At 41.6% G+C, this 24,125-nt stretch overlaps 1 protein-coding gene across 5 annotated transcripts in view; it reads left to right on the forward strand.

The window, feature by feature from the left end:
- Positions 1 to 24,125, forward strand: part of EGFR (epidermal growth factor receptor) — a 205,753-nt gene that overhangs the window by 159,858 nt on the left and 21,770 nt on the right. For all 5 annotated transcript variants that reach the window (XM_036994949.2, XM_073239171.1, XM_073239170.1 and 2 more), the window contains 4 exons: positions 7,723 to 7,761; positions 19,872 to 20,013; positions 20,699 to 20,821; positions 21,428 to 21,526. In XM_036994949.2, coding sequence (XP_036850844.1) covers positions 7,723 to 7,761; positions 19,872 to 20,013; positions 20,699 to 20,821; positions 21,428 to 21,526 — 403 coding nt within the window. The remainder of the gene's footprint in view (positions 1 to 7,722; positions 7,762 to 19,871; positions 20,014 to 20,698; positions 20,822 to 21,427; positions 21,527 to 24,125) is intronic.

The following is a 24,125-nucleotide window of genomic DNA, read 5'->3' on the forward strand; positions in this document are numbered from 1 at the left end:
CATCTTACCTATGTTAATTATATATAACAAAAAAGAATAAGTTGAATAGGGGAGAGAGTAACTTTCCTGACAAAATTAAATGACATTATGACATGGCCTCTTTTACTTCATAGTTAACAGCCATTTCTGCAAAATCATGCAAGAGTGACAGCAGCTTTTCCAAGGCTGGCCCTTCTAATCTTTTGGTACTCAAATCATTCTCTCTTACAGTACCTGTGCTGTCCCTGTCCCTGTCAGTCACCTCATTTAATGCAAACCTGCCTCTCTTTTCCTCCAGCCTGTGTATTTGTCAGTAGCTTCTTGCTAAAAATCCCTGTCACTTCCCCGCAGCATGTTTGGAAGTTGCTCTTAAGGCCTTGCACCTTGTCTAAAATTTGCAATTTCAGTTTGCACCCACTTTGCATAGTGTCCACTCTGTTACAGTGTGAGAATAGTGAGGAGGGATATTTATAGCGGGCTCTAACGTGATCAGGTCATCCATTAGTGATGTTTTTTGTCTTTGACGATTTTGGCTTTCCTAGCAGATAATAGCTTATGAAATAATGAGGCCTCCCTGTGTATCCTGCTGCCTGAAGAAGCCTGTGTGTGTGGCCTGAACGCAGTACAGGGGCAGGAAGGTGCTGTCTGACCCAATGGAAGAGAGGGAGGGCATAGACCCTCAACACTAAGAAGAGGGGAGTGTAAGGATGAGAGGCCTCGGGTGACACAGGAAATGTTTGGGGCCAGATGACAGCACCCAACAAGCACCCTCAGGCCTCCACATCCACTTGAGATGTACTTCTTCACCTTTCCCTCAGCGAAATGTCAGACTTTTCCATTTAAGTGGAATACTTTATTTTACTATTAACACTTTTTTAATATCATTTATATACAATAACAAGAGCAATATTATGGTTACTAGACACCCCCCATTATTCAGTCCCCACCACCAACCCCATTATAGTCACTGTCCATCAGCGTAGTAAGATGCTATAGAGTCACTGCTTCTCTTCCCCGTGCTACCCCCCTACATTATATGTGCTAATTGTAATGCCCCTTTTTCCCTCTTATCCCTCCCTTCCCACCCATCCTCCCAAGTCTCTTTCCTTTTGATAACTGTTAGTCCATTCTTGCATTCTGTGAGTGTGCTGCTGTTTTGTTCTTCACTTTTTCCTTTGTTCTTATACTCCACAGATGAGTGAAATCATTTTTACTTGTCTTTCTCTACCTGGCTTATTTCACTGAGCATAATACCCTCTAGCTCCATCCATGTTGTTGCAAATGGTAGGATTTGTTTTCTTCTTATGGCTGAATAACATTCCATTGTGTATATGTACCACATCTTCTTTATCCATTCATCTGCTGATGGACACTTACATTGCTTCCATTTCTTGGCTATTGTAAATAGTGCTGTGATAAACATAGGGGTGCATATGTCTTTTTGAAACTTGGATCCTGCAATCTTAGGGTAAATTCTTAGATAAATGTCTGATAAATTCAGCAGTGAATCCATCTGGTCTGAGGGTTTTGCTCATTGTGGTTTTTATTTGCATTTCTCTGATGATAAGTGATGTGGAGCATCTTTTAATGTGCCTGTTGGCCATCTGAATTTCTTCTTTGGAGAACTGTCTGTTCAGATCCTCTGCCCATTTTTTAATTGGATTATTTGCTTTTTGTTTGTTGAGGTGTATGAGCTCTTTATATATTTTGGATGTTAACCCTTTTTTAGATCTGCCATTTATAAATATATTCTCCCATACTGTAGAATGCCTTTTTGTTCTATTGGTGGTGTCCTTTGTGTACAGACTCTTTTCAGCTTGATATAGTCTCACTTGTTCATTTTTGCTTTTGTTTGCCTTGCCTGGAGAAATATGTTCATGAAGAAATTGCTCATGTTTATGTCCAAGAGATTTTTGCCTATGTTTTCTTCTAAGAATTTTATGGTTTCATGACTTACATTCAGATCTTTGATCCATTTCAAGTTTACTTTTGTGTATGGGGTTAGATAGTGATCCAGTTTCATTCTCTTACATGTAGCTGTCCAGTTTTGCCAGCACCATCTGTTGAAGAGGCTGTCATTTCCCCATTGTATATCCATGGCTCTTTTATCATATATTAATTGACCATATATGTTTGGGTTAATATCACGACTCTATTCTGTTCAACTGGTCTGTGGGTCTGTTCTTGTGCCAGTAGCAAATTGTTTTGATTAATGTGGCCTTATAGTAGAGCTTGAAGTTGGGAAGCGAGTCCCCCCTGCTTTATTCTTCCTTCTCAGTATTGCTTTGGCTATTCAGGGTCTTTGGTGGTTCCGTATGAATTTTGGAACTCTTATTCCTGTTCATTGAAGAATGCTGTTGGTATTTTGATAAGAATTGCATTGAATCTATAGATTACTTTAGATACAATGACCATTGTGATAATATTAATTCTTCCTACCCAAGAGCATGGGATGAGTTTCCATTTATTAGTGTCCCCTTTAATTTCTCTCAAGAGTGTTGTAGTTTTCAGGATACAGGTCTTTCACATCCTCTTATTCCTAGGTATTTTATTCTTTTTGATGCAGTTGTGATTGGAATTGTTTTCCTGGTTTCTCTTTCTGTTAGTTCACCATTAGTGTATAGGAAAGCAACAGATTTCTGTGTATTAATTTTGTATCCTGCAACTTTGCTGAATTCAGATTTTAGTTCTACTAGTTTGAGAGTGGATTCTTTAGGGTTTTTTAGGTACAGTATAATGTCATCTGCAAACAGTGACAGTTTGACTTCTTCCTTACCTATCTGGATGCCTTTTATTTCTTTGTATTGTCTGATTGCCGTGGCTAGGACCTGCAGTACTATGTTGAATAAAAACGGGGAGAGTGGGCATCCCTGTCTTGTTCCCAATCTTAAAGGAAAAACTTTCAGCTTCTCACTGTTAAGTATGATGTTAGCTATGGGTTTGTCATATACGGCCTTTATTATGTTGAGGTACTTACCCTCTTTACCAATATGGTTGAAAATTTTTATCATGAATGGATGTTGGATTTTGTTGAATGCATTTTCAGCATCTATGGAGATGATCATGTGGTTTTTGTCCTTCTTTTTGTTGATGTGGTGGATGATGTTGATGGATTTTCAAATGTTGTACAATCCTTGCATCCCTGAGATGAATCCCACTTGATCATAGTGTATGATCCTCTTGATGTATTTTTTAATTCAGTTTGCTAATATTTTGTTGAGTATTCTTGCATCTATGTTCCTCAGGGATATTGGTCTGTAGTTTTCTTTTTGTGTGGTGTCTTTGCCTGGTTTTGGTACTAGAGTGATGCTGGCTACATAGAATGAGTTCGGAAGTATTCCCTCCTTTTCTATTTTTTGGAAAACTTTAAGGAGAATGGGTATTATGTCTTCTCTAAATGTCTGATAAATTCGGCGATGAATCCATCTGTCCCAGGGGTTTTTTTCTTGGGAAGTTTTTTGATTACCAATTCAATTTCTTTGCTGGTAATTGGTCTCTTTAGATTTTCTATTTCTTCCTTGGTCAGTCTTGGAAGGTTGTATTTTTCTAGGAAGTCCATTTCTTCTAGGTTTGTGCAGCTTGTTAGCATATACATTTTCAGAGTATTATCTAATAATTCCTGGTATTTCTGTGGTGTCTGTAGTGATTTTTCCTTTCTCATTTCTGATTCTGTTGATGTGTGTGGATTCTCTTTTTCTCTCAATAAGTCTGGCTAGGTGCTTATCTATTTTGTTTATTTTCTCAAAGAACCAGCTCTTGGTTTCATCAGTTTTTTCTATCGTTTTATTCTTCTCAATTTTATATATTTATTCTATGATCTTTATTATGTCCCTCCTTCTGCTGACTTTGGGCCTCATTTGTTCTTCTTTTTCCACTTTCAATAATTGTGAATTTAGACTGTTCATTTGGGATTGTTCTTCCTTCTTTAAATATGCCTGGATTGCTATATACTTTCCCCTTAGAACTGCCTTCACTGCATCCCACAGAAGTTGAGGCTTTATTCTGTCATTGTCATTTGTCTCCATGTATTGCTTGATCTCTGTTTTAGTTTGGTCATTGATCCATTGATTATTTAGGAGCATGTTGTTAAGCCTCCATGTGTTTGTGAGCCTTTTTGTTTTCTTTGTACAGTTTATTTCTAGTTTTATACCCTTGTAATCTGAGAAGTTGGTTGGTCTGTTCTGGAAAATGTTCCATGTGCAATTGAGAAGAATGTGTATCCTGCTGCTTTTGGGTGTAGAGTTCTGTAGATGTCTATTAGGTCCAACTCTTCTAGAGTGTTGTTCAGTGCCTCTGTGTCCCTACTTATTTTCTGTCTAGTTGATCTGTTCTTTGGAGTGAGTGGAGTGTTGTAGTCTCCTAGAATGAATGCATTGCATTCTATTCTCTCCTTCAAATCTGTTAGTATTTGTTTCACATATGTAGGTGTTCTTGTGTTGGGTGCATAGATATTTATAATGCTTATATCCTCTTGTTGGACTGACCCTTTTATCATTATGTAATGTCCTTCTTGAGCTCTTCTTACTTTGTTTTGAAGTCTGTTTTGTCTGATACAAGTACTGCAACATCTGCTTTTTTCTCCCTATTGTTTGCATGAAATATCTTTCTCCATCCCTTCACTTTAGTCTGTGTATGTCTTTGGGTTTGAGTTGAGTCTCTTATAGGCAGCATATAGATGGGTGTTGCTTTTTTTTCCATTCTGTTACCCTGTGTCTTTTGATTGGTGCATTCTGTCCATTTACATTTAGGGTGATTATCAATAGATATGTACTTATTGCCATTGCAGGCTTTGGCTTCGTGATTACCAAAGGTACAAGGGTAGCTTCTTTACTATCTAACCATCTAATTTAACTCACTTATTATGCTATTATAAACACAGTCTGATGATTCTTTATTTCTTTCCCTTTTTTTTCTTCCTCCTCCACTCTTTATATGTTAGATGTTTTATTCTGTAGTCTTTTGTGTTTCCCTTGATTGATTTAATAGATAGCTAATTTTATTTTGCATTTAGTTAGTATTTGGTTGCTCTACTTTCTTTGCTGTGGTTTTATTTTCTCTGGTGACATCTGTTTAGCCTTAGGAGTACTTCCATCTAGAGCAGTTCCTTTAAAATATCCCATAGAGGTGGTTTGTGGGAGGCAAATTCCCTCAACTTTTGCTTGTCTGGGAATTGTTTAATCCCTCCTTCAAATTTGAATGATAATAATTCTGGATACAGTATTCTTGGTTTAAGGCCCTTCTGTTTCATTGCATTAAATATATCATGCCATTCTCTTCTGGCCTGTAAGGTTTCTGTTGAAAAGTCTGATGATAGCCTGATGGGTTTTCCTTTGTAGGTGACCTTTTTTCTCTCTCTGGCTGCCTTTAATACTCTGTCCTTGTCTTTGATCTTTGCCATTTTAATTATTATATGTCTTGGTGTTGTTCTCCATGGGTCCCTTGTGTTGGGAGATCTGTGGAATTCCATGTTCTGAGAGAGTATTTCCTTCCCCAGCTTGGGGACGGGGAAGTTTTCAGCAATTATTTTTTCAAAAACACTTTCTATCCCTTTTTCTCTCTCTTCTTCTTGTACCCCTATAATGTGAATATTGTTCCATTTGGATTGGTCACACAGTTCTCTTAATATTCTTTCATTCTTAGAGACTCTTTTATCTCTCTCTGCCTCAGCTTCTCTGTACTCCTGTTCTCTGATTTCTATTCCATTAACAGTCTCTTTCACCTCATCCAGTCTGCTCTTAAATCCTTCCATTGTTTGTTTCATTTATGTTATCTCCCTCTGGAATTTATCCTTTAGGTCTTGCATATTTCTCTTATGACTTTTATTTTGAATTATTTTTTCAGGAAGGTTGGTGATTTTGGTCTCACCTGGCCCTTACTCTGGGGTTTGAGGGATTTGGGACTGAACAAGGTTCTTCTGCCTTTCATGGCAATGGAAGTGATCTCCAACGACTGGCGCATGTGTCAGCCGGAAGAAAAAAGTCCCTTCCTGCTTTCTGGTCGCCTTGCCCATCTCTGCTGCCTGTGCCAGGCAACCACACACAGGGAGCAGTCTCTGGGTTATCCCCTGAGCTGCCATGGGGGGGCGGCTCTCAGGATAACCTAGGGCACTGGCAGGGGTTGCAGGCGAGCGGTGTGTGTTCTCGCATGAGAATGGCACCCCTTTGCATTCTCAGGCCTCTGTACCAGTCTCTGCTGCCTGTTCTGGACAACCACACACAGAGAGCAGCCTCTGGGTTGATTCCCCTGAGCTGCCGTGGGCGGGGCAGCCCTTGGGATGGCCTAGGGCACTGGCGGAGGTTGCAGGTGATCAGCATGTGTGTTGCCATGAGAACAGAGTTCCTCCATACTTTCCAGGCTCCATGCTGGCTTCCTCTGCCACTGCCATTTGGCCACACACAGGGTGCAGCCCCTGGGTTAATCCCATGAGCTGCTGTGGGCAAGGCAGCCCTCAGGATGGCCTAGCACACTGGTGGGGGTTGCCAGCAAGCTGCAGATGTTCACCATGAGAATAAAGCCCCTTTGTGCCTCCCTGACTCTGCACCAGTCTCTGCTGTCTGTTTCAGTCAGTTGTGGGCAGGGGCAGCCTCTGGGTCTGGCCTGGTTAGCCACACATTGGGAGAAACCTCTGTGGGTTTGCTGTGGGTGGGGCTGCTACCCGGTTGCTCCGCAGCAATGGCAGGTCAGTTGGTTTGCTTGCAGTGCCAGGCGGGGAATGAATGGCAGGCTCCTTATCGCTGTGAGAGGCTTCATTGCTGTGTTGCAACCCAGGGGGTTAGGGTGCCTGAAGTTCTGGTTATTTAGCAGTCCTGTGTTTTCACTCCTTCCCCACTCTGATTCTTTTCCTCCTGCTGGTGAGCTGGGGTGGGGGGAGTGCTCAGTCCCACCAGGTCATGGCTTTGTATCTTATCCTCTTCATAAGATGTTGAGTTCTCACACATGTAGATGTAGCCTGGCTGGTATACTGTATCTTCTGGTCACTCTTTTAGGAATAGTTGCATTTGCTGTATTTTCAAAGTATATATGGTTTTGGGAGGAGATTTCCACCACCCTACTCATGCTGCCATCTTGAGCTCCTCTCCTATTGACACTTTATTGGCAAATGTGCTGCATGTCCAAGCCAGCTTGTTCTGCCTTTTCAAGCATTGTCCTGTAGTCAAAATCATAGATGGCATCTTCCCCACTGGAATGGGAGCCCAGCTGCACAGGAGTCCCATTAAGACATGTGCTCATCTCTGTTTCATTTCACATTTGAGTCAGGTGGAAGTGGGTGAAGCCATCTCCTACTCCTGGCTTTCTGGGCTGGAACATGTCCTCGCCCTTTTCCTACCACTGAGACACATGTCTTCACTGTCTGTTCCTCCCCCTGCTCTGTGATAAGTATGGCCAGGGAGTGGTTCTAGTCTCAGTCCCTCCACCCCTCTGCTGGTATTGACATCTAGAGCCAGATGGAAGACAGATATGCCTACGTCAAAAATACATGATACCATTCAGGAATGAAGACAGCAGCTGCCTGCTTTGTTCAGTGTCCCAGAGTGCACACTTAGAAATGCTTGCTGAGTGAATGAGCAACCACATAATGAATTAAGTGACTAACCACTGCCCCCAAATTCAGACATATTATGATTTTAATGATTTGAGAGTAATTTAATGCACATTGACTTATTATTTAACTAAAACTCTTTAAGAAAAAATGCTAAAGAAGTAGACTGATCAAAATGTGTGTTTCTCTTCCAATTCCTACAGCTGTGCTGGGCCAGGTCTTGAAGGCTGTGCAACGAATGGGTAAGTGTGACAGCTCTGGTCTAGTAGACCTTCTAAGAAATGACCAAACATACCATGGGCAGAGAGAATACTTTCCTGCTTCTCTGGTTTCCATCCACCTTGGTGGGCTCTCACTTCTCTGTGCCAGCATGCCATCCCTCACAGACACCACCCTGCTGGCTCCACCCTCATCCTCTGCCTACTCCCCAAGGAGCTGCCCCAAAGCGCAGTGCTTCTCCTTCTCTGCAGCCCATCTCTGACTCCTGCAGCCATACCGATTTTGTTGTATCTGTCTCTTCTGGCTTCTCATCTCCTTTTCCTAACTGACCCAGTTGGCCCTGTTGCAAACCTGTGTTTGAATGACCTTTCTGTTCAATGACAAGATCCAGCTTGTGGGGATTTTCTCTCCTTACTTCCTTTCCTAAACACATGACTTCTTCAGCATTACAATGCTGATCAGTTTGCCATCTTGAAATGCTACACCAAGAAAAGCAGAATTGGGAATTCCTGCTCAGACTCATCACGAGAGTGGTGTTATCAATGAACATGCCTAGTGAGAAATTAGAATTATACACAAGGCACCTGTTGCCTAGCAAGGTGTCAGGCATGTCTGCCATGTCTACAAAATCCCTTCCCTCAACAGCTCTCACTCTTCTGCCCCCAAGTTAGCCATGGTAAAGGATCCCTCCTACTGTCAAGAGAAACATTAAAGACAATTGAGGCAGTTTCTCAAAGATAAAGATTTCCTTCATCCCCAATTCTCTTTGCTGAGCCTACAAGGACATCAGGAAAGTTTGTCCCATCTTCATACTCAACATCTTAGTAAAGGGGTTTTCCATCACATTCCCACCTCAAAACCAGTCAATGACAATTCTTAGTTATATTCACTCTTTTTAAGCTTTTTCATCTCTTTTCATTCACTGACCCTGGCATCTCTCAATGGAACCATACTCTGTAATAAATCATCCCTATGTTGTATCTTCTACTGTTCCCTTCAAAATAGTAAGAACTCATTAATTCAAACTGCCTTAGTTGGGAGATGGTATAACACCGATGACTTTTGCACTTGCTAAGAGGAAGCTGTTTTAATGAAGTACACTTAAACCATTTACAAAAAAATTCTAAGGATATCAGAATTTTTATGTGCAAATAACCCTACTAGTAAACCTTTGAAATTTATTAATATTTCTGCCTGAAAATATGAAGCTTGCCAGAAGCTGAAACAGGATAGATACCTGAGAACAATAACTAGAAAGATTCTAAACTCAGAATCCACTAATTCAGAGAGGTCTTTCCCCAGTGAGCTCTAGAACCTGAGTTTTAAGTTTTTTCCTTCCTAAAATTAAACAAAATCAATGGAAGGAGTGACTACAGTCAGGTAGCTTGTGGCTGCCTGGGTCAGCTATGACAGTGATGCTGTCTTTATTGAAATTCTATCACTTTATTACATCCCCCAAGCTCCTTCATAAAGCATTTTGAATAGCTGTGATCCCATCCTGAACAGCAGGGACCCTTGGAGGTGTCTCAGCACTATAGGAGGAGTCCCTTCACCAAGGCTGCCCAGTAGGCAGTCATGTCCCACGTGAGTGGAGTACTCTGCTTCAAATGCATGAGACACTCTGCAGGACCTGCAAACTCAGGTGAAAAGCATCATTGAAGTCTGCATTGTTTTTTGAATTATGTGTTTAACCAATCAGTTTATAAAATATAACCATCATACTTCAACACACCACTCACTCCAAAGGACAGATCCACCAGAGAGAAAATGATTAAGTACACAGAGGCATGGAACAACACACTAGAACAGATGGACTTAACAGACATCTACAGAACTCTATACCCAAAAGCAACAGAATACACTCTTCTCAAGTGTACATGGAACATTCTCCAGAATAGACCACATACTAGGCCACAAAAAGAGCCTCAGTAAGTTCCAAAAGATTGAAATTCTACCAACCTACTTCTCAGACCATAAAGGCATAAAACTAGAAATAAATTGGACAAAGAAAACAACAAGGCTCACAAACACATGGAGGCTTAACAACATGCTCCTAAATAATCAATGGATCAATGACCAAACTAAAACAGAGATCAAGCAATATATGGAGACAAATGACAATGACAGCATAAAGCCCCAACTTCTGTGGGATGCAGTGAAGGCAGTTCTAAGGGGACAGTATATAGCAATCCAGGCATATTTAAAGAAGGAAGAACAATCCCAAAAGAATAGTCTAACTTCACAATTATTGGAAGTGGAAAAAGAAGAACAAATGAGGCCCAAAGTCAGCAGAAGGAGAGACATAATAACGATCAGAGAAGAAATAAATAAAATTGAGAACAATAAAACAATAGAAAAAACTGATGAAACCAAGAGCTGGTTCGTTGAGAAAATAAACAAGATAGGTAAGCTCCTAGCTGGACTTGTTAAGAGAAAAAGAGAAGCTACACAGATCAACAGAATCAGAAATGAGAAAGGAAAAATCATGATGGAACCCACAGAAATACAAAAAATTATTAGATAATACTATGAAAATCTATATGCTAACAAGCTGCACAAACCTAGAAGAAATGGACAACTTCCTAGAAAAATACAACCTTCCCAGACTGACCAAGGAAGAAACAGAAAATCTAAAGAGACTAATTACCAGCAAAGAAATTGAATCAGTAATTGAAAAACTTCCCAAGAACAAAACCCCTGGACCAAATGTATTCACCACTGAATTTTCATTTATTATTTATTTATTTATTTATTTATTTATTTATTTATTTATTTATTTATTTATTTATTTATTTTTGTGTGTGTGTGTGTGTATTTTTGTTGTTGTTGTTATTATTAATCTACAATTACATGAAGAACATTATGTTTACTAGGGTCCCCCCTTTACCAAGTCCCCCCCAACAAACCCCACTACACTCACTGTCCATCAGCATACTAAGATGTTATAGAATCACTACTTGTCTTCTGTGTGTTGCACAGCCCTCCCAATCCCCCTGCCCCACGTTATACATGCTAATCATAATACCCCCTTTCTTCTTCCACGCCCTTATCTCTCCCTTCCCTCCCATTCTCCTTAGTCCCTTTCCCTTTCACAACTGTTAGTCCATTCTTGGGTTCTGTGATTCTGCTACTATTTTGTTCCTTCAGTTTTTCTTTGTTCTTACACTCCCCATATGAGTGAAATCATTTCATATTTATCTTTCTCCACTTGGCTTATTTCACTGAGCATAATACCCTCTGGCTTCATCCATGTTGTTGCAAAAGATAGGATTTGTTTTTATCTTATGACTGAATAATATTCCATTGTGTATATGTACCACATCTTCTTTATCCATTCATCTACTGATGGACACTTAGGTTGCTTCCATTTCTTGCCTATTGTAAATAGTTCTGTGATAAACATAGGGGTGCATCTGTATTTTTCAAACTGGGCTGCTGCATTCTTAGGGTAAATTCCTAGAAGTGGAATTCCTGGGTCAAATGGTATGTCTATTTTGAGCATTTTGAGGAACCTCCATATTGCTTTCCACAACAGTTGAACTAATTTACATTCCCACCAGCAGTGTAGGAGGGTTGCCCTTTCTCCAAAACCTTGCCAACATTTGTTGTTGTTTGTCTTTTGGATGGTAGCCATCCTTACTGGTGTGAGGTGATATCTCATTGTGGTTTTAATTTGCATTTCTCTGATAACTAGTGATGTGGAGCATCTATTCATGTGTCTGTTGGCAATCTGAATTTCTTTGGAGAACTGTCTGCTCAGCTTCTCTGCCCATTTTTTAATTGGATTATTTGCTTTTTGTTTGTTGAGGCGTGTGAGTTCTTTATATATTTTGGATGTCAATCCTTTATCAGATCTGTCATTTATGAATATATTCTCCCACAGTGTAGGGTACCTTTTTGTTCTATTGATGGTCTCCTTTACTGTACAGAAGCTTTTCAGCTTGATATAGTCCCACTTGTTCATTTTTGCTTTTGTTATCCTTGCCCGGGGAGATATGTTCATGAAGAAGTCACTCAAGTTTATCTCCAAGAGATTTTTGCCTATGTTTTTTTTCTAAGAGTTTTTTGGTTTCATGACTTACATTCAGGTCTTTGATCCATTTCGAATTTACTTTTGTGTATGGGGTTAGACAGTGATCCAGTTTCATTCTCTTACATGTAGCTGTCCAGTTTGGCCAGCACCATCTGTTGAAGAAACTGTCATTTCCCCATTGTATGTCCATGGCTCCATTATCGTATATTAATTGACCATATATGTTTGGGTTAATGTCTCAGGTCTCTATTCTGTTCCACTGGTCTGTAGCTCTGTTCTTGTGCCAGTACCAAATTGTCTTGATTACTGTGGCTTTGCAGTAGAGCTTGAAGTTGGGGAGTGAGATCCCCCCCACACTTTATTCTTCCTTCTCAGGATTGCTTTAGCTATTCGGAGTCTTTGGTGTTTCCATATGAATTTTTAAACTATTTGTTCCAGCTCATTGAAGAGTGTTGTTGGTAATTTGATAGGGATTGCATCAAATCTGTATATTGCTTTGGGCAGGATGACCAATTTGACGATATTAATTCTTCCTGGCCAAGAGCATGAGATGAGTTTTCATTTGTTAGTGTCCTCTTTAATTTCTCTTAAGAGTGTCTTGTAGTTTTCAGGGTATAGGTCTTTCACTTCCTTGGTTAGGTTTATTCCTAGGTATTTTATTCTTTTTGATGCAATTGTGAATGGAATTGTTTTCCTGATTTCTCTTTCTATTGGTTCATTGTTAGTGTATAGGAAAGCCACAGATTTCTGTGTGTTAATTTTGTACCCTACAACTTTGCTGTATTCTGATATCAGTTCTTGTAGTTTGGGAGTGGAGTCTTTAGGGTTTTTTTATGTACAATATCATGTCATCTGCAAATAGTGACAGTTTAACTTCTTCTTTACCAATTTGGATTGCTTGTATGTCTTTGTTTTGTCTAATTGCTGTGGCTAGGACCTCCAGTACTATGTTGAATAACAGTAGGGAGAATGGGCATCCCTGTCTTGTTCCTGATCTCAGAGGAAAAGCTTTCAGCTTCTCGCTGTTCAGTATAATGTTAGCTGTGGGTTTATCATATATGGCCTTTATTATGTTGAGGTACATTCCCTATATACCCATTTTGCTGAGAGTTTTTATCATGAATGGATATTGAATTTTGTCTAATGCTTTTTCAGCATCTATGGAGATGATCATGTGGTTTTTGTCCTTTTTGTTTATGTGGTGGATAATGTTGATGGATTTTTGAATGTTGTACCATCCTTGCATCCCTGGGATGAATCCCACTTGGTCGTGGTGTATGATCCTTTTGATATATTTTTGAATTCGGTTTGCTAATATTTTGTTGAGTATTTTTGCATCTACTCAACAAGATGATAGGTTCATCAGGGATATTGGTCTGTAATTTTCTTTTGTGGTGGTGTCTTTGCCTGGTTTTGGTATTAGGGTGATGTTAGCTTCATAGAATGAGTTTGGGAGTGTTCCCTACTCTTCTATTTTTTGGAAAATTTTAAGGAGAATAGGTATTATGTCTTCTCTGTATGTCTGATAAAATTCTGACATAAATCCATCTGGCCCGGGGGTTTTTATCTTGGGTAGTTTTTTGATTACCGCTTCCATTTCTTTGCTCATAATTGGTTTAATTTTGTGTTTCTTCCTTGATCAGTCTTGGAAGGCTGTATTTTTCTAGGAAGTTGTCCATTTCTTCTAAGTTTTCCAGCTTGTTAGCATATAGCTTTTCATAGTAGTCTCTAATAATTCTTTGCATTTCTGTGGAGTCTGTCGTGATTTTTCCTTTCTCATTTCTGATTCTGTTAATGTGTGTTGATTCTCTTTTTCTCTTAATAAGTTTGGCTAGAGGCTTATCTATTTTGTTTATTTTCTCAAAGAACCAGCTCTTGGTTTCATTGATTTTTGCTCTCGTTTTATTCTTCTCAATTTTGTTTATTTCTTCTCTGGTCTTTATTATGTCTCTCTTGCTGACTTTAGGCCTCATTTGTTCTTCTTTTTCCAATTTCAATAATTGTGATGTTAGACTATTCATTCGGGATTGTTCTTCCTTCTTTAAATATGCCTGGATTTCTACATACTTTCCTCTTAAGACTGCTTTTGCTGCATCCCACAGAAGTTGTGGCTTTCTGTTCTTGTTGTCATTTGTTTCCATATATTCCTTGATCTCTATTTTAATTTGTTCCTTGATCCATTGATTATTTCGGAGCATGTTGTTAAGCCTCCATGTGTTTGTGGGCCTTTTTGGTTTTTCTTACAATTTATTTCTAGTTTTATACCTTTGTGGTCTGAAAAGTTGGTTGGTAGAATTTCAGTGTTTTGGAATTTACTGAGGCTTTTTTTGTGGCCTAGTATGTGGTCTGTTCTGGAGAATGTTCCATGTGCCCTTGAGAAGATTGTGTATCCTGTTGCTTTAGGGTGTAGAGTTCTGTAGATGTGTACTAGGTCCATCTGCTCTAGTGTGTTGTTCAGTGCCTCCGTGTCCCTACTTATTTTCTGTCCAGTGGATCTATCCTTTGGGGTGAGTGGAGTGTTGAAGTCTCCTAAAATGAATGCATTGCATTCTATTTCCTCCTTCAGTTCTGTTAGTATTTGTTTCACAAATGCTGGTGCTCCTGTGTTGGGTGCATATATATTTATAATGGTTATATCTTCTTGTTGGACTGAGCCCTTTATCATTATGTAATGTCCTTCTTTAGCTCTTCTTACTTTCTTTGTTTTGAAGTTTATTTTGTCTGATACTAGTTCTGCAACACCTGCTTTTTTCTCCCTGTTGTTTGCATGAAATATCTTTTTCCATCCCTTGACTTTTAGTCTGTGCATATCTTCGGGTTTGTGTTGAGTCTCTTATAGGCAGCATATAGATGGGTGTTGCTTTCTTATCCATTCTATTCCTCTGTGTATTTTGATTGGTGCATTCAGTCCATTTACATTTAGGATGGTTATTGAAAGATATGTACTTATTGCCATTGTAGGCTTTAGAATCATGGTTACCGAAGGTTCAAGGTTAGGTTCTTTAGTATCTTACTGTCTAACTTAAGCCGCTTATTGAGCTATTATAAATACTGTCTGGTGATTCTTTATTTCTCTTCCTTCTTATTTCTCTGCCTCCATTCTTTATATGTTGGTTGTTTTATTCTGTGCTCTTTCGTGTTTCCTTTAACTGCTTTTGTGGGTAGCTGATTTTATTTTTGACTTCAGTTAGTATTTGGTTGGTCTGCTTTCTTTGCTGTGATTTTATTTCCTCTGGTGACCTTTATTTAGTCTTAGGAGTGCTCCTATCTAGAGCAGTCCCTCTAAAATACCTTGTAGAGGTGGTTTGTGGGAGGCAAATTCCCTCAACTTTTGCTTGTCTGGGGATTGTTTAATCCCTCTTTCATATTTAAATGATAATTGTGCTGGATATAGTGTTCTTGGTTCAAGGCCCTTCTGTTTCATTGCATTAAATATAGCATGCCATTCTCTTCTGGCCTGTAAGGTTTCTGTTGGAAAGTCTGATGATAGCCTGATGGGTTTTCCTTTGTAGGTGAGCTTTCTCCTCTCTCTAGCTTCCTTTAAAACTCTGTCCTTGTCCTTGATCTTTGCCATTTTAATTATTATGTGTCTTGGTGTTGACCTCCTTGGGTCCCTTCATTTGGGAGTTCTGTTTACTTCCGTGTTCTGATCGATTATTTCCTCCCTCAGTTTGGGAAAGTTTTCAGCCATTATTTCTTCAAAGACACTTTCTATTCCTTTTTCTGTCTCTTCTTCTTCTGGTACCCCTATAATGCAGATATTATTCCTTTTGGATTGGTCACACCGTTCTCTTAATATTCTTTCATTCCTGGAGATCCTTTTATCTCTCTTTGCATCAGCTTCTATGTGTTCCTGTTCTCTGGTTTCTATTCCGTCAATGGCCTCTTGCATTTTATCCATTCTGCTTATAAATCCTTCCAGAGATTATTTCATTTCTGTAATCTCCCTCCGGATGTCATCCCTTAGCTCTTGCATATTTCTCTGCAGCTCTGTCAGCTGGTTATGACCTTTATTTTGAATTATTTTTCAGGAAGCTTGGTTAGGTGTATCTTCTTCTCAGGGGTTGACTCTGTGATTTTGGTCTGTATCAAATTCTTCTGCCTTTTCATGGTGATACAGGTAGTTGTGCAGAACAGGAGAACATCGACCTCTATCGGCTTGTGCTGGGTAGCTGTGTGCAGGCAGGGCCTCTGATTCTTGTCCGACTGATGTGGAGTTAAGCTCTGTGGTTGCTGTGGGCATGGCCTACCTCAGGCTGCTACTCCAATATGGCGGAGCTGCGTCGGAGGGAAAACAGGCGGGACGCTCTTTATTGCCGTGAGGGGCCTCCGAGCTTCACTGCTGCCCAGGGGGTTACGGCACCCAGAGTTTCCTGGGATTCCTAGCCATTGGGCTGAGTGTCCCTGGACGCTTCTGTCCACCTGTGGGGGTCCCTGTCCCTTTAAGGCTTTCAAAAAGCACTCACTTTTCTTTGTCCCAGGTGCGCCGGCTACGGGGACCCACTCACAGGTCTTACTGTCCTGTTTCCCTAGTTTCCAGCACCCCATGCACACACTGTGTCTGCGCTCCGGTGCGGATTGCTAGGGCTGGGTGTTTAGCAGTCCTGGGCTCCCTCTCCCTCCCCATTCTGACTCCTCTCCTCCCTCCGGGAGCTGGGGTGAGGGGCGCTTGGGTCCTGCCGATCCACGGCTTGTATCTTACCCCCTTCGTGAGGTGCTGGGTTCTTGCAGGTGTGGATGTAGTCTGGCTGTTGTCCTGTGTCTTCTGGTCTCTCTTTTAGGAATAGTTGTATTTGTTGTATTTTCAAAAATATATATGGTTTTGGGAGATTTCCTCAGCTCTACTCACGCCACCATCTTGGCTCCCACTGTCAATTCAACACTGAATTTTGTCAGACATATAGAGAAGATATAATACCCATTCTCCTTAAAGTTTTTCAAAAAATAGAAGAGGAGGAAATACTTCCAAACTCATTCTATGAAGCCATCATCACTCTAATACCAAAACAAGGCAACGACCACACCAAAAAAGAAAATTACAGACCAATATCCCTGGTGAACATAGATGCAAAAATACTCAACAAAATATTAGCAAACCGAGTTAAAAAATACATAAGAGGATCAGAGGGAATACTTCCAAACTCATTCTATGTAGCCAGCATCACTCTAGTACGAAAACCAGGCAAAGACACCACAAAAAAAGAAAACTACAGACCAATACCCCTGAGGAACATAGATGCGAGAATACTCAATAAAATATTAGCAAACTGAATTAAAAAATACATGAAGAGGATCATACACCATGATCAAGTGGGATTCATCTCAGGGTTGCAAGGATGGTACAACATTTGAAAATCCATCAACATCATCCACCACATCAACAAAAAGAAGGACAGAAACCACATGATCATTTCCATAGACACCGGAAAAGCATTTGACAAAATTCAACATCCATTCATGGTAAAAACTCTCAACAAAATGGGTATAGAGGGCAGGTACCTCAACCTAATAAAGGCCATATATGACAAACCCACAGCCAACATCATACTTAACAGTGAGAAGCTGAAAGCTTTTCACCTAAGATTGGGAACAAGACAGGGATGCCCACTCTCCCCACTGTTTTTCAACATAATACTAGAGGCCCTAGCCATGGCAGTCAGACAAAAGAAAGAAGTACAAGGCATCCAGATAGGTAAAGAAGAAGTCAAACTGTCACTGTTTGCAGATGACATGATATTGTACATAAAAAATCCTAAAGACTTCATTCCAAAACTACTAGAGCTAATATCTGAATTCAGCAAAGTTGCAGGATACAAAATTAATACACAGGAATCTGTTACTTTCCGATACACTAATGATGAACTAACCGAAAGAGAAATCAGGAAAACAATTCCATTCACAATTGCATCAAAAAGAATAAAATACCTAGGAATAAACCTAACCAAGGAAGTGAAAGATCTATACCCTGAAAACTACAAAACACTCTTAAGAGAAATTAAAGAGGACACTAACAAATTGAAATTCATTCCATGCTCTTGGCTAGGAAGAATTAATATTGTCAAAATGGCCATCATACCTAAAGCAATCTACAGATTCAATGCAATGCCTATCAAAATACCCACAACATTCTTCAACGAACTGGAACAAATAGTTTTAAAATTCATATGGAACCACAAAAGACACCGATTAGCCAAAGCAACCTGAGAAGGAAGAATAAAGCAAGGGGGGATTATGCCCCCCAACTTCAAGCTCTACTACAAAGTCACAGTAATCAAGACAATTTGGTACTGGCACAAGAACAGACCCACAGAGCAGTGGAACAGAATAGACAGTCCAGATATTAACCCAAACATATATGGTCAATTAATATATGATAAAGGAGCCATGGACATACAATGGGGAAATCACAGCCTCTTCAACAGCTGATGTTGGCAAAACTGGACAGCTACATGTAAGAGATTGAAACTGAATCATTGTCTAACCCCATACACAAAAGTAAATTCGAAATGGGTCAAAGATCTGAATGTAAGTTATGAAACCATAAAACTCTTAGGGAAAAACATAGGCAAAAATATCTTGGACATAAACATGAGTGACTTCTTCATGAACATATCTCCCCGGGCAAGGGAAACGAAAGCAAAAATGAACAACTGGGACTATATCAAGCTGAAAAGCGTCTGTATAGCAAATGACACCATCAATAAAACAAACAGGCATCCTACAGCATGGGAGAATATATTCATAAATGACAGATCCGATAAAGGCTTGACATCCAAAATATATAATGAGCTCAGACACCTCAACAAACAAAAAGTGAACAATCCAATCAAAAAATGGGCAGAGGATATGAACAGACACTTCTCCAAAGAAGAAATTCAGATGGCCAACAGACACATGAAAAGATGCTCCGTATCGCTAGTCATCAGAGAAATGGAAATTAAAACCACAATGAGATATCACCTCACACCAGTAAGGATTGCCACCATCCAAAAGACAAACAACAACAAATGTTGGCGAGGTTGTGGCGAAAGGGGAACCCTCCTACACTGCTGGTGGGAATGTAAACTAGTTCAACCATTGTGGAAAGCAGTATGGAGGTTCCTCATAAATTTCAAAATCGAAATACCATTTCACCCATGAATTCCACTTATAGGAATTTACCCTTAGAATGCAGCAGCCCAGTTTGAAAAAGACAGATGCACCCCTATGTTTATCGCAGCACTATTTACAATAGGCAAGAAATGGAAGCAACCTAAGTGTCCATCAGTAGATGAATGGATAAAGAAGATGTGGTACATATACACAATAGAATACCATTCAGCCATAAGAAGAAAACAAATCCTACCATTTGCAACAACATGGATGAAGCTAGAGGGTATTATGCTCAATGAAATAAGCCAGGTAGAGAAAGACAAGTACCAGATGATTTCACTCATCTGTGGAGCATAAGAACAAAGAAAAAACTGAAGGAACAAAACAGCAGCAGAATCACAGAACCCAAGAATGGACTAACAGTTACCAAAGGGAAAGGAAGTGGGGAGGATGGGTGGGAAGGGAGGGTTAAGGGGGGGGATTATGATTAGCATTTATAATGTGGGGGGAGGCACAGGGAGGACTGTGCAACACAAAGAAGACAAGTAGTGTTTCTACAGCATCTTACTACAATGAACAGTGACTCTAATGGGTATGTGGGGGGGACTTGGTGATGGGGAGAGTCTAGTAAACATAATGTTCCTCATGTAATTGTAGATTAATGATACCAAAATAAAAAAAAATTTTTGGCTCAAAATATATAGATATATAGATATAGATATATATGTAAAACCATCATATGGAGAGGGCCAAGTGATGCCTCAGTTTTCAAAAGGTGAAAAAACTGGGGTACAGGGTGCTCTTATACTCAAGAAGGTTGGAATCCCCACTCTAGACCTCTCAGATGATCTGCTTTCCTTTCTCACTTTAGAAGCTGCACCAGTTCTACTTCCTGAGATAGTTTTAAATGATACAAATGTATCAAAATATGCAGAAAATTCATAAAATTCCAATGTAATGAAATCTGTCAGCAGACTCACTCTCGTATGCGTCTCCACCTCGCTCCAGGCCCAGGATCCCCTCCATTGCCACCGGGATTGTGGGCTGTCTCCTGCTGGCCGTGGTGGTAGCCCTTGGAGTGGGCCTCTTCCTGCGTAGGCGCCACATCGTCCGCAAGCGCACGCTGCGAAGGCTGCTGCAGGAAAGGGAGGTGAGTGCAGCCCACCACGCCCCATAGAGGAGCAGCAATCTCCCGAAGACCTGGCCTTACAAACTCTGTACTTAAAATACCAAATTGTATGTTTATGCTCATTTCTTGTGATGGTTAAATCGTAAGTACTCTCTGATGTCCAGTGACAAGGAGTGACATTCGGGGATATCGGTGCATGAGGTGTGGGTGTCTTGGTGTCAGTCACTCGACACAGCGAGGTGGGTGGCAGGTGGCATCCTTATCAAGGGCAGTGCCCGGGTTCCTGTGAAGGCCCTGAGGCTGGCATTACCCCCAATACTGGGGCCACTTGAGCGGGTCCTCAACCAGCATCTCTGTGTCCAGCGGTGTGTCAGAAGCCACGGCCCCGGAAGAGGCTCAGACCAGCTCGCAGCATCCTGGGCTGTGTGTCGGAGCCCAGCAGGCTACAGAATGACCATCGTATAAACCTCTCCCCAAAACGCCTCAGTCCACCTGACTGGCCTGCAAACAGAAGTAGACACTGCATGTTTTGGCCCAGTGCTGTTGTTCAAGGACACCTGTATCAGGCAGTCCCTGGCCTACCGTGTCCTTTATGAAGGTGTTTGGAGCAGCTGTCCACTCCTCCTGGTTCTGAAGTGGCCCTGTGGCTGCGTGGGGCCCTCCTCTGCGGCGCTGACTTGAGCCCGGTTCCTCCTGTGTCTCACAGCTCGTTGAGCCTCTAACGCCCAGCGGAGAAGCGCCCAACCAGGCTCTCTTGAGGATCTTGAAGGAAACGGAATTCAAGAAGATCAAGGTGCTGGGCTCCGGAGCATTCGGCACAGTGTACAAGGTGAGGTGGCTGGGGGGCATGAGCTGGGGGGTGCTCACATTCTGGCCGGGCCAGCCGGGGCCCTTGGCTGCCATGTTTCCCATTGTCGTCTACTCCTTGTGTCGCTGAGGGGAATTCCCATGCTTCTTCCAAGTTGTTCACGAGGAAATCTTTCATAATCAAGGGGATGAATAAGTGGCCCTGTGAGGCCTGTGTGCAGGGGAAGATGTTTCCCAGCAGTGCAGTAGCCTTTGAGGAGGCTGGGCAGGGCAGATGGAGTCGGGGGAGCGTTGCCTCTCACTGGGTGGCAGCTTCCAAATAAAGCCCAGTCAGAAGAGCTTCCTGTAGTGAGGTTTATCTAGATCCCTTTGCATCAAGTCTGTCTGAGGTCTGCGCAGACTGGCATCTCAGAATACTGAATGAAATGCTCCACGCTGGTTTTATAACAGTCTCCACTTAGGGCTTCTATGTAACTTCTGGGATTCATGGAACATGTCATGAGTGGGAGTGGGACTCAACGGCACTGCCCTTGGGGACAGTGTCACGAAGAGAGTCCATCCAGCCGTGAGTCAGCATATGGTGCAGTGTGACACTGCTGGTTACTGTCTTCGTCCCTCTCTGTCACAGGGACTCTGGATCCCAGAAGGCGAGAAGGTTAAAATTCCCGTGGCTATCAAGGAATTAAGAGAAGCCACATCTCCAAAAGCCAACAAGGAAATTCTTGATGTAAGTTTCTGTCTTGTTCTCTAATTATCCATAGGTCTGGACATCAGAAGCTCCCTTTTCTAGTGTCTGACAGCACTTTGCTCTGTTTTAGAAGTTTTTCATCAGCACGTTCTAAATGCTCTCTTCTCATGTAGCTGTACATGTGCTTTTATCCTTGTAGCTGTAGATGGTGTAATTTCCTCCCAGGCTTCTCTCATAGAGAAGGCTCACCCCTTCCATTCTATTCTCTCCCAAGAGGACAGGAACTTACCATCCCTGGGCATCTGCCGGGGTCCAGAGTCGTGCCTGGTGCCTTTACACACACGGTTGCTGTGAATGCTCCTCATGGTCTGTGGTGTAGGCACTGTGCTCAGTGGGTTTTGGATGAAGAAATGGAGGCCTAAAGAAACTTGCTCAGGTTACGTGGCTTGGGTAGCATTCCAGCCCATTGTTATTTCTGACTCTGATGCTCATGTTCATGTGGCTCCACCAGGTTATCTTTGAAATGGCTTTTTAAAGATGCCTAGGATTAACAATGTAAAGCTCTATAAACTCTGGCAACTGTTGCCCACCTGTGTTTTTTCTCAAAATAATTTAAATGTTATTTCCAGTGTCTGCTGACTCTTAGTTTATTCAGTAGGTCTTTGGAATGCTCCACAAGAATGTTTTTCTGTTTTTGCTTTCGGTTCTGTTGCACTCTGTCCACCCTCACTAGCCAGTGAAAGGGCTGCACCCTCCTAGAAAGGGGCTGGCCGAAGAGGGGCCTCCTGGAATTTGGCAGAGCCCACATCAAGGAGATGCTCAGGAAGATCCGGAGTCTCGCTGACACCACTGGCCTCTGCTGGTGTGGTTGAGGCGAACTCTTGCTCTGTCGCAGGGCAGAGCCGGTGAGAGGAAGCGAAGGAACTCACCAGCAGGGTAAGGAAATAGTCAGTGGAGAAGAAAAGTGACTGCCTTTGCTGCCTCCAAAATCTAGAGAATTTGGTATCTTACAGCCAAGGACAAAAGTCAGACGCAACATGCCCCAGTCTTGTATCTAACCCACAGATAGATGTTATGCAGAGCAAACATGGGCCTTTTAAAAGTACATTTAGACACAGTGAACTTCCCAGTGTAAAACATTGTCCCCCTCAGTTTTCTCCTGAAACAGATACTTGTGGGGAAACTTAGCTCAAGTGAGGAAATTCCTCTCACTATAGTAGAGAAATTCCCACTCTGGTACACTTCTCAGTGAAATAGGATGTATTAATTCAGTGTAACAGAAAATCCTACCCATTGAAGATAAAAGTATCAGAAAAAAGTATCTTTCATTTTCATGGCGTACAAGATAATATGAAGTCCTATTAACGCAATGTCCACTTCTATTAATATAAGCACAAGAAATAGAGCAGACCAGTGATTTATGAAATCTCTTCACTTACAACCTCCAGCTCCTCACATGTACTGGTAAAAGGAAAATCTTGCTGTAGAATTTGCTTCCTTAATTCATGTTTTACTCATTCAAGACTTTCTAACAAATTTCACAAAATACACCCGAAATGTAAATTTCAACAACATTTACAATGTAGAGTAAAGCTGATTTTTGAAGACAGGAGCTGTTCTTAGGGCAAGAAAGTAGTGTTCAGGGAAAGGGGCCCCTAGGACCTTAGTGGGGGAGTCTGCTTTGTGGGTAGAGAAGGAGTGGGGGGTAAAGTAAAAGGCTGGATGGGTTTAACAGTTTAAAAGTCCTGGTTTGCGTCTTGCTCTTCCTCGCTCCTGCTCTCCTTTTCCCCCTCCGTTTGAAGTTTCATTTCTTTCAGGTTTTTGACCAGTTCTATTGACAATATAGTTGACATGCACCATGTAAATTTAAGGCTCATAGGATGGCAGTTTGCCTCCACTGCCCCTGCTTGAGGTTCTCTTCTATCCCACCCGTCAGGATGGGTCCAGCATCACATGATCACCCCTGGTTTAGGTTCTTGAGGTGGCTTAGTTAAGTGGTACAGGTTCAAAATTGTAGGAGCACCTATGCTTCATTTGAAGGTTAGCTCTGTGCATATCTTGAAGGAGTGTAAAGTCTAGCGGCGTCCTTTTCCCCACTTCGTAACATGAAACGTTTCACAGATGAGGGAGACATGCAAGGAGGAGGCCACCAAAAATCGTTTCAGAAATTGGGACAAAATAATGGACTTGCAAGGTCACCAAGCCTCAGAGCACCTCTGCCATGTGATTCAGACAATGGCCTTCGGAGTCGCTGAGCCAGGCTCTGCCTGCCAGTGTGTGCCTGACTGGGGCGGCCAGCTGGGAGATTGTGTGGAATGCCGAGCATTCTTGCTGAAGGTCACACTGCACCTTTGGGGTTCCAAGATAAACAGCCCAAAACAAAGCTCACTCTGACTTCTACGCACACTGAGCAAGACCTGCAACCAGACAGCATCCCCCCATTGTGCCTGCGGGTGGGCGGAAGTGATGACTGTTGCTCTATCAGATTTTAATAGGATGGGGGATCTGGCAGGGCTCCAGGCTCTGTGTGGCCCAACACCCACACCCTGGGCTCTGTTCCCCGATTCCCTGGTCCGGGTCAGCTCCTTGGGTCCCACAACAGATGGGCTGCTCCGATTGCCCCAGTTTGCAGATTCTC

The sequence above is a fragment of the Manis javanica genome, chromosome 6, assembly GCF_040802235.1.
Source record: "Manis javanica isolate MJ-LG chromosome 6, MJ_LKY, whole genome shotgun sequence".
Lineage (NCBI taxonomy): Eukaryota > Metazoa > Chordata > Mammalia > Pholidota > Manidae > Manis > Manis javanica.